General features: G+C 36.3%; 1 protein-coding gene across 3 annotated transcripts in view; it reads right to left on the bottom strand.

Annotated features, from left to right (window-relative positions):
* Positions 1–6,347: 6,347 nt before the first annotated feature.
* The window catches only part of LOC108735848 (uncharacterized threonine-rich GPI-anchored glycoprotein PJ4664.02), a 42,310-nt gene continuing 36,769 nt past the window's right edge, over positions 6,348–11,888 (bottom strand). For all 3 annotated transcript variants that reach the window (XM_018468039.2, XM_018468041.1, XM_018468040.1), the window contains one exon: positions 6,348–7,830. Coding sequence is in view for 2 of the 3 variants with exons in the window: in XM_018468041.1 (XP_018323543.1) it covers positions 6,463–7,830 (1,368 nt within the window). In the remaining variant the exon portion in view is untranslated. The remainder of the gene's footprint in view (positions 7,831–11,888) is intronic.

Raw genomic sequence — 11,888 nt, 5'->3', positions numbered from 1 at the left:
TCTATTAGCGGTGACGTTTCGATCTAAAACCACATCATCGGTTACACAAAACGTCACTCAAACTTACCCCGCGATTACTAGTGGCAAGATTACCGGCACAACATCGGGATATGAACGGGTCATTCTTTAAAAAAAAAAAAATAGAAAAGAGAACCGACAAAGTTACTCGATCTCGTAGTCACCGTGTTTCTGCGTACAGTAAATGTTCGATCAGGGACCGTGTTACAAGAGTTAGGTTCAGACGGTTTTCAGTGTGTATGTGCCCCCTTGTGTATGCACACAGCGATTGTAGTAGACCGAGTACACCTATAGCACAGACAGAAATAAACAGCTAAAAATATACTTACAGAATTGAGAGCCAAATTTAATTTTAAGATTTGTATAGTCGCCGTCGACACGCATACATGCACACATTTACACGGTAGCAGACAGTCTAAAACTGCTTGGTTACCTGCAAACTGTATCCTTTTCCTTATTGCGTAACGCATAACCACAACGTGACGCCATACGTGACATAAAACTAGACAAATTGTTTATTTTCGATGGTATCCATGAATGCAGCGGACCCAACAGGTTTGTCTGGACCTTCCAACGACAAGAGAGATATTGGCACCCTTACACGTTGGAAGATTATTTAAGGGAGCCCTATAATCCGTCGTTATGCTACAAAAACCTAGAGAATCCGTTATCCCTTTATGGAACGCGATGAGTCCCTGACTTACCAGAAGATAAGAGTCATTATTACCCTGCAAGCTTCGGATCCAATGATACGGTATAACATACAGTCATATCGTGACCATATGTGGGACAACATTAGAGAAATAGCACATTTTTTATGGGATCAACGAACGCAACGAACCTGGCTGGTATGCCAAAACATTCCAGCAAGGGAAACACTATTTATTACCCTTACAAGTTAGAAAGTTATCCGCAGACAACTTACAACTGCATGGTGATACCCTATGTGGGGCAAAGCTAGAGAAATCTTTCATTTTTTTATAGGACCATCAAAGGCGACGAATGTGGTTGATATGCCAAAACAGTCCAGCAAGAAAAAGACTCGTTATTACCCTTACAAGTTAGAAAGTTATCCACAGACAACTTACAACTGCATGGTGATACCCTATGTGGGGAAAGCTAGAGAAATCTTTCATTTTTTATAGGACCTTCAAAGGCGATGAATGTGGTTGATGTGTCAAAACATTCCAGCAAGGGACAGACTTGTTATTACCCTTACAAGTTAGAAAGTCATCCACAAACAACTTACAAGTGCATGGTGATACCTTATGTGGGGCAAAGCTGAAGACTGAAGTAAACTGTCCCTGAAGAAGGTAACTTTGTTACCGAAAAGTGCTTCCGACAACTACAGTGTCGTGTTTTGGCGTTGGGGTTCTGAGCTATTCTGTTTGTTCTATAAATAAAAACAATCACTAAACTTTATCATATTTTATTATAACAGGTGTATGACAATTTCAAACACGAAAATAAATTACTTTATGAATGAATCATTATTAAACCATTATTATTTGTATCTATTGTTTAAGACTATCCAACCAAAGTTAAATGTGGACGCAATTTCGGAATTTACTTTGTAGACGAAATGGTCTAGATACATACGTTAGATTGAGATTTATTGGAATAATGATATTATTGCGGTATTGTAAACTGTTTTTTTTTTACGACTGATGTAATTGAATTTACTGCACGGACCAATCTGAAAATTAATAACCCATTAGGACCGCTCCCACATGCGGACTGTAAAAAAGCAATTTTGTCGGCAAACGCCACCCACACTGTTGTTTTGCAAATTTACGAAAAAAAAAAAAAGAACAAGAACACGCAAGATTATTATCAATACGCCCAATCAATAAAAACAAAAGTTGATTTTCAAATCAAACGGCAAATTCGTAAATATTATAAACACTAGAGCAGATAGCATATAAAACGACCATCAAAACGGTTGTAAAATAATTTTACGACAGTGATACTAAGACACAGTTATGGCTAGTAAATCAAATGGCTAACGACCAATTTAATTATTACTAGGTACATGCAAAATTCTTCACTCGTCCATATTGCACTTGATTATTATTACTTAACTTCCAAAAATATAGAAGCAACAACCAAGGAAACTTTTGAGTCACCTGAAACTTCCGCACGCACTGGTACAAAGGGTACCAGGGCGTAAAAATTAGTCATTTCCACTTTACCAGGAATTAACACCAAGGAATTTTATTTCGAAACTATAAATAATGTACAACCCAATCAATCTATGTAACTGGTTAAATATTTTTAGGTATCTATAAACGTTTTATTTACAATAATATCTAGCACCTACAATTAAGATTTTATTGACTTAAGACTACACAGTTACAGTAGTTAGTTCATTCTTATTTTATTTTTTTATGCTTATACGTGCGGGAATATACACTCTCTTGACTTCTATCCACTTCTCTCTGAACTGTTTTCAGTATATCATAAGTCACTTCTTCTGCAAACCCTACTCATCTCTACGTTTTTAAGTAAATTTAACATATAATATTTAGTTTTATTTTAATAATCAGTCTTGGAATAACCCAAGAAATAACACCCTCTATATATTATTTATTTCATTTTTTCCTTTAACTACCCCCATTTTCGATAACACGGAGAAGGGATTAATTTAAAATATTCCCCCGAGTCCTCTCTTAAACTTTTCTCGCCGCTATCTCACGGAAAAAAAATGTTTTCTTTTCCAGCTTCGTACTCCATAACTCTCTCTCTCGTCCCTAGGGTTTTACTTGCTCTCTCGTTCTCGCAACATGATAAAAAGTGTTTTAGCGATATATAAATCTTTGATCAAGCTAATCTTCTATCAACATATCTTATTTCAGTATTTTCCTGAGTACATTTCCTTTTCCAAAACAGATTTGTGAGAACAGTGCTTAATTGTGACGCCTTTCTAGCTCTGACCTCATAACATACGTCCTTACGTTCATATTTTATATATTTATCGAAAAAAATGCTTTGATGTTTCAAGGATTTTAAAGTGACACATTTGAACAATAAGTGATACATTACGTTTAACAGAAATAGGTTTTGAGTAATTTTAAGTAGGTATGTCTCTCTTTTAATGTGTAACTTTTATTAAATTCCTTAAAAAAGTGCCAAACATAATATGTTACGGATAGAATTGTTTAGATGTTTCAATGCTAAAAAATCTTTTTTAGACCTAATAAATTTTTATTTTTTTGATTTACTGTACGCTCGATTCAAAATTGCCCATGACGATTATAATTACTTGCAAATGCACTTATGGAGAAGATAGACATTGTCTTGTTACCTCAGTAGCTATAACTAGGGTAAAAAATAGCAGATTTGGATCGCAAATGTCTTAAATTAAACAAGAAATTTCTATCTCAAATTAATCTTGAATTTTTATTTTACATTTTGTTGTGTCAACAATTATAACCATAATAATACAACATCCCATGTATATTAGGTATATATTATTAGTAAGTCAGCCACTAATATTAACAACAGAGGGTAAAAGGTAATATATTTGAAAAGCAATTTTCATTAAATTAGCTACAGCTTCTTTTAAGAATTCATGTATAAATATTACCTAGCCTTTATGGAAACAAAGCAAGTAGAGAAAAAAGTTCATAAATTCGGGAAAACCGAAAAGCACCCCATAATAAAAACACAAAAGGAAGAAAGCTATGGAAGCTTACAGACAATATTAAATAGCTACTTGAACCCGTTTTAAATTTAAACGTTACTTAAGGAAACATTTGCCCAAATACTTCAATATACATGTCAAAATTTTAAGGTAAGACTGTACCAATCAGGGTAAATATCCTTAGAATACGTCAAAAATTTTTTGTGGTATGTTTCCCCACGATTAACTAAAACACTGACAAACACACAGACAATATAAGATATAATAATGTAAAAGGTACCAGAACAATTACCTAGTACCTATTACTGAATTGTACCATAAAAAAAGTATTCATTTTTAAAACAATCTTACCTCACCGATTCGAAGCCGGTGCTATTGTGACGGGTATCGTGACGTAAAGTTACAACTCTATCTATTAGCGGTGACGTTTCGATCTAAAACCACATCATCGGTTACACAAAACGTCACTCAAACTTACCCCGCGATTACTAGTGGCAAGATTACCGGCACAACATCGGGATATGAACGGGTCATTCTTTAAAAAAAAAAAAATAGAAAAGAGAACCGACAAAGTTACTCGATCTCGTAGTCACCGTGTTTCTGCGTACAGTAAATGTTCGATCAGGGACCGTGTTACAAGAGTTAGGTTCAGACGGTTTTCAGTGTGTATGTGCCCCCTTGTGTATGCACACAGCGATTGTAGTAGACCGAGTACACCTATAGCACAGACAGAAATAAACAGCTAAAAATATACTTACAGAATTGAGAGCCAAATTTAATTTTAAGATTTGTATAGTCGCCGTCGACACGCATACATGCACACATTTACACGGTAGCAGACAGTCTAAAACTGCTTGGTTACCTGCAAACTGTATCCTTTTCCTTATTGCGTAACGCATAACCACAACGTGACGCCATACGTGACATAAAACTAGACAAATTGTTTATTTTCGATGGTATCCATGAATGCAGCGGACCCAACAGGTTTGTCTGGACCTTCCAACGACAAGAGAGATATTGGCACCCTTACACGTTGGAAGATTATTTAAGGGAGCCCTATAATCCGTCGTTATGCTACAAAAACCTAGAGAATCCGTTATCCCTTTATGGAACGCGATGAGTCCCTGACTTACCAGAAGATAAGAGTCATTATTACCCTGCAAGCTTCGGATCCAATGATACGGTATAACATACAGTCATATCGTGACCATATGTGGGACAACATTAGAGAAATAGCACATTTTTTATGGGATCAACGAACGCAACGAACCTGGCTGGTATGCCAAAACATTCCAGCAAGGGAAACACTATTTATTACCCTTACAAGTTAGAAAGTTATCCGCAGACAACTTACAACTGCATGGTGATACCCTATGTGGGGCAAAGCTAGAGAAATCTTTCATTTTTTTATAGGACCATCAAAGGCGACGAATGTGGTTGATATGCCAAAACAGTCCAGCAAGAAAAAGACTCGTTATTACCCTTACAAGTTAGAAAGTTATCCACAGACAACTTACAACTGCATGGTGATACCCTATGTGGGGAAAGCTAGAGAAATCTTTCATTTTTTATAGGACCTTCAAAGGCGATGAATGTGGTTGATGTGTCAAAACATTCCAGCAAGGGACAGACTTGTTATTACCCTTACAAGTTAGAAAGTCATCCACAAACAACTTACAAGTGCATGGTGATACCTTATGTGGGGCAAAGCTGAAGACTGAAGTAAACTGTCCCTGAAGAAGGTAACTTTGTTACCGAAAAGTGCTTCCGACAACTACAGTGTCGTGTTTTGGCGTTGGGGTTCTGAGCTATTCTGTTTGTTCTATAAATAAAAACAATCACTAAACTTTATCATATTTTATTATAACAGGTGTATGACAATTTCAAACACGAAAATAAATTACTTTATGAATGAATCATTATTAAACCATTATTATTTGTATCTATTGTTTAAGACTATCCAACCAAAGTTAAATGTGGACGCAATTTCGGAATTTACTTTGTAGACGAAATGGTCTAGATACATACGTTAGATTGAGATTTATTGGAATAATGATATTATTGCGGTATTGTAAACTGTTTTTTTTTTACGACTGATGTAATTGAATTTACTGCACGGACCAATCTGAAAATTAATAACCCATTAGGACCGCTCCCACATGCGGACTGTAAAAAAGCAATTTTGTCGGCAAACGCCACCCACACTGTTGTTTTGCAAATTTACGAAAAAAAAAAAAAGAACAAGAACACGCAAGATTATTATCAATACGCCCAATCAATAAAAACAAAAGTTGATTTTCAAATCAAACGGCAAATTCGTAAATATTATAAACACTAGAGCAGATAGCATATAAAACGACCATCAAAACGGTTGTAAAATAATTTTACGACAGTGATACTAAGACACAGTTATGGCTAGTAAATCAAATGGCTAACGACCAATTTAATTATTACTAGGTACATGCAAAATTCTTCACTCGTCCATATTGCACTTGATTATTATTACTTAACTTCCAAAAATATAGAAGCAACAACCAAGGAAACTTTTGAGTCACCTGAAACTTCCGCACGCACTGGTACAAAGGGTACCAGGGCGTAAAAATTAGTCATTTCCACTTTACCAGGAATTAACACCAAGGAATTTTATTTCGAAACTATAAATAATGTACAACCCAATCAATCTATGTAACTGGTTAAATATTTTTAGGTATCTATAAACGTTTTATTTACAATAATATCTAGCACCTACAATTAAGATTTTATTGACTTAAGACTACACAGTTACAGTAGTTAGTTCATTCTTATTTTATTTTTTTATGCTTATACGTGCGGGAATATACACTCTCTTGACTTCTATCCACTTCTCTCTGAACTGTTTTCAGTATATCATAAGTCACTTCTTCTGCAAACCCTCTATCACTTAACAGAACAAAGAGAGAAAACCAATTACTAATAGGGTCGACTGCATATTTGTCCTTCAGAGTACTAATTTGATCCGAGTCTTCATTTTCAATTGAGTCGCCATATCGAATTGAATCACCATCTCCAACTGAGTCATCATTTCTATTTAAATCTCCATTTCGACCTGAAATACCACTTGAAGTCGGGTTACCATTTCGAATTAAGCCATCACCTGCCACTGAGTCATCATTTCGAATAGGGCCCCCATTCCCAACTGAGTCACTTTTCTGAAATGGATAACCATTTCGACCTGAAATTGGGTTGCCATTTCGAATAGGACTACCACTTGCGACTGAGTCACCCATTTGAACTGAGCCATAATTTGAAATAGGGGTTCCATTCCTAACTGAGTCACCTTTCTGAAATGGATAACCATTTCGACCTGAGATACTACTTGAAATTGGGTTACCATTTCGAATAGGGCTACCACTTGCTACTGAGTCACCTATTTGAACTGAGTCATCATTTCGAAATGGGAAACTATTTCCAACTGAGTCACTTTTCTGAAATGGATAACCATTTCGACCTGAGATGCCACTTGAAATTGAATCATTGGTTTGAAACGAGTGACCGTTTTGAATTGAGTCAACTCCGTTCACTTCGCTTTTCTGTTCCGAAGACACAAGTCCAGTGGTTCGGATCATATATGTTTTTTCTTCGACTTCTTCACCAGCTGAATCAATACCAACACTGATTGTATGATTAACAATAACGTAATCCTGGTCCGAATAAATACTGTCAAAATTTGCTTTCGTTGTTGGATTTTGGACTGAATCCATTGTTTTTGCTGCCAATGGCCCTTGTTGTGAAGCGCAAAGACTGCAACTACAATTATTAGTTTCATTTTTAATTTGTTTGCTAAGAATCGCCTGGGATGAGACTGTCACTTTATTTATCTCTAAGTCTGCATTTCTCGTTGGTAATACGGGTTGAGTGATCCTATTCAATTTGAATTTCTTCCTGTAGATATCCTGAGGAAGCGGATGAAAAATGTTGGAGCTAGTGCTCGGGCCTTTCAAAAATGTCGTCCTCCTTGTTGACGAATGGGATAATAGAGCAAATGGAGATAATGTTGAAGACGTTCTATGGAATCTCATCGCCGACACAAGAGGATCAGGTTCAACGTTTATATTCCGAAGTTTCGTGAACCTCTTGTGCGTATGGGGTGGTGTTTCTTCATTCATTTGGGGTATACAAGCAATGTAAACCTGAAAAAGATTGACGTTAACCATTAAAATGTGTGGAATGCCGGAGTGGCTCTGTTGATAGAGCGGTATGCTATGACACGAGGGGATCGGAGTTCAAACCCCGTTCTAAACATATCCATTTTTAAATTAGCAAGGTTATTCTGGCAATACTACACACCCGTAAGGATACAGGATGTTCTAGTTTTAGGGAAATGCGAAGATTAGCTCAGGATAGGAAATAGTGGAGATACATGTCCAACCAGTCTTAAGACTGACGACCTTATGATAATGATTCTGGCAATACTACACCCCTACCAACTTTCCGGCTTTAAAATCGCCCATGAATAAAATATTTACGTTGGGGCTTATCCTTGAACCCGTAAAAAATATGATGACGTACCACAACGTTTTTGCGGTTACTTTTCAGCCCAAAGGGAAGTTTTACAGTAGCAAATTTTGATCTAGTCCATGAATTAAAAGTGTATCTATTTCTTCAGAGTTTATTCTTTGTTAGAAGTAAAAGAGTGGTGTAAAAAAGCTGTAGGCGTTTTTATTTGTTTAATTTATTCTGACCGTTCAAGTCTCGAATACGACCAAGCGCGGATAATGGAAAAAGTTATTCGTTCACTTCGCCAACACTTCTGTCGTGTTTGAGCCAAGTTTTGCATCTGCTCCCGCTTCGAAACTTTAGAAAATAAGATCTGGCTTGTTCGAAAAGTTCGGGCCTGTGATGTGCATGGGCCGAAGGCCTCACTAGTATTTAATGAGCATCGAATGGACTGTTCGGAGAATATGTAAAGTTACCAGTAGGTACCGAATATTTATTCCAAAACAAAGTATACGAGATAAAGGAAATTTTGCTACCACCATCTATGTATTATAAAACGACCGCACGCTTCGTCCTTTATTTTTCCTTCACTTCCGGCAATTGTTTTTCAATTTTCATGGAATACACTACATCCCAAACGGTGCACTTTTGAGAAATTCTTAATAGTTATTATCATCATCATCATAATGTGGTCAGTCCTAAGACTGGTTGGACACGTACCTCCACTCTTTCCTATCCTGAGCTAAACTTTGCATTTCCCTAAAACTAGAACAGCCCACATCCTTAACTATTTGTGAACAGTAATCTAATCCCCTTCCTAACTCCTGTTTCTGCCTATAATATGTCTCTGACTAGACCTTCATGCCTAAGAAGGTGTCCTACCAACCTATCTCGACTANATATACAATTTTTTTTTAATTAAAACAAATGTGAATTTATAATACCTAAAGAAACAAATCCACGAACTAAATTGTCAGATATCTACTCTCATTGACCCTATACATCAAGTACCTACTAAATCAGATATTTATTACGATGTCCTTCGGTGAATTGCATTTAGCTTCAAGACGGGGTCAGAGACAAATGGGGTGAACTTTAAAAAATTAAAACAAAAGAGCTTCTCGCGCATGCAGAGACGTTTGTTTTATAAAAGGCTCTAAATCTTCCACGTTGAACGTTAGTTTTCCAGACCGTTCGAATTTTCTTCAGTTCCGCGAGCTAGCCAATTAAAGTTTTTATTGCGAATGAGAATTCGCCTTAAAAACAGGTTCCGGAGTGAAAATATCGTAACATAACGGTGAAATGTGCCCAGAACTAACTGTGCAGACGAATACAAGTAAATTGAACCAGAAGGAAATTAAAATAATTTTAACTGTACACAATACCGACAGTGTTTTTTACTACCATTGAATTCCACGTGAAATTTTAAGGAAAACTTGTCTTTACAGTTTTCCAATCCGAGTTCAAATAACCGTGTAAATGGCAATTGAAAACTGACGTAAGTAGGCTGGCTGCAAGTGCGCCTGGAGTTGCAAGCTTGCAGACAACGAGGCGGGCTCTGATTGGTTGTTTCTTTCAATATTAAATATCTCGATTATTTTACGTCGTATCAAAAAACTTCAAAGGAAATTTTTTTTCCTAATTTTCCAAAGACTTAGCTGATGACAGCGTGTATTTGTAAACTCTATTTATTTAGCCGCTACAGCACCATTCGGACAACCGTCTTTACAAAAATAATTTTTGACGCCTTTCCTTCTCGTCTTATCCTTCTTCTAAATAACTACATAATCTGGAAAAAAAATAGAGCAGAGTTTTTTTTCGAAATGAAAATATTCACTTCGGTTGGTTTATTTCTATTTCCACACGCACACAGACTAAGGGCCGTCACAATATACATACGTGTAACGGCCAAGGCAATTAGGAGATTGTTTACACGCCTAGAATGAGTTAAAATGGTATAAAAACGTCTATTTTTCCACTAAAACAGAGCTATTGGACCGTTTAATGGGTGCCGCCAACATTTCGAAAACAATCGCGTACGGTTTTCCCATAACCCAACCAATTAAAGTCAAAAGTCTTTTTTTTAATTACACTCAATCAGCAATTACAAAAGTTTTCTTCCAAACATCCAAATACTTAACAACTTCTACGGCCCTAACAAATCTAATGATTAAAACTCAACGTAAAGAGAGCAAAAGTCTTCGCGTTAATAAACTAAATTACTCCAAGCCGAATGCATAACATCAACATTACAGGACGATTAAGAGAACACGGACTACAAATCGGGACAAAATGTCCTTTATTTAACCCCTTCCGAGAAGTGGATTACGAAAAAATTTGCGTGTGTATGCGCTTTACGGATTAACCTTATTATTTTTTTTGCTTAATGTAATACCAGGCAAGGCATGTGCTCCAGTTAATCGAAAAGAATAGCCACAACAGAAACTAGAGATATACCTGCCTAAGCCAAGGTTTAAAGGATTTATTGTGTGCCTGGCATAGAGAAACAGTAATCAGAATGTACATATACAAGTCCGGATTTTTATCTAGTTACAGATTTATAAAGAATAAAGGCTAGTACACACTTGCGCCGCTTATGTACCGCGTAAAGTTCTCCTTGAGTCCGGCTGAACTGCCGCAAGTCTACAATCAACTTATTAGATTATGTTAACGAACTGATGATATTATCGAGTCCTTATCCAGTAGTATAAAACCTAACCTAACCTATATTTTGTAGGGTTCTTATCCAATGGTGTGGAATCTAACCTAACCTAACATAACCTATATATATATATATAACTGATTGCGAATGAAATCATAAGAAACTAAACTAAGTATTTGCATTATATTCTGCAAGTATACGAACTATCTGATGGGTTTCGTCCAGTCGTAGACAGGTATATAAAAGCGTAGCTAACCCACGACGTATCATCCAATTATAACCTTACTTTTTCGCCGTGAGCGTGATTATAAGCGAATGATTTTCTACTTATTATTTGTCGTTGTAACAGCAGCTTATGCGAGAGGAAACAGTTGAAATGTTGCCAACTGCTATTCTTCTTCTTTCAATTGATAGATCAATAACGGGAACATGGCTGAATACATATTTATCGTAACAGCATGCATATTATTACACTGTAACATATCAAAGCACTTTCCCGCTGTTTACTGACACAATCATTTCTGATATTCAACATTACGCCACCAGCAATCGTGCTGTTACAAATGGAAAAGGACAATCCTTGACAGACAGGATTAACTTAATAACTATTTATTTATAGAATTCAATGCTAATATTTGTTAAGGATATACGGGAGTATTCGGGAAAAGTCCTAGACGAAAACTTTGGGCACACAAAAATTATTTTTTAATGTATTTAGCCCAAAATGTTGGAAATTTGCGTGGATTTTCCCTGGATTATACTGAAAATATTTTATCCAATTTTTAACTTTTTTTGGTTACATCTATTCATTATCATAAGGTCGTCAGTACTTCGTCGCTGACACCCTACTTTTTCTTACCTTGCATACCAGTAGTTTTGTTTCACTTTTATCTATTTTCATACAATACTGTTGTGTCAATACCGCTTCCATTTTATTTAAAGCTATCTCTAACTCCTCCTTGCTATACGAGGGTGGATTGATAAGTTTCCGGCCTAACCAAGAGATGACGCCACTAGGCCTACCTTGAGGTGACATTCTATAGTACCATCCTTGGATAGCTTGTAGCTATAGTTTCAGCCCGATCTCCT

Source organism: Agrilus planipennis, unplaced genomic scaffold (assembly GCF_000699045.2).
Source record: "Agrilus planipennis isolate EAB-ADULT unplaced genomic scaffold, Apla_2.0 scaffold69, whole genome shotgun sequence".
NCBI classification, from domain to species: Eukaryota; Metazoa; Arthropoda; class Insecta; order Coleoptera; family Buprestidae; genus Agrilus; species Agrilus planipennis.
Note: the sequence above shows the minus strand (reverse complement) of the source record. Positions and strands in the feature narration are given on the sequence as shown.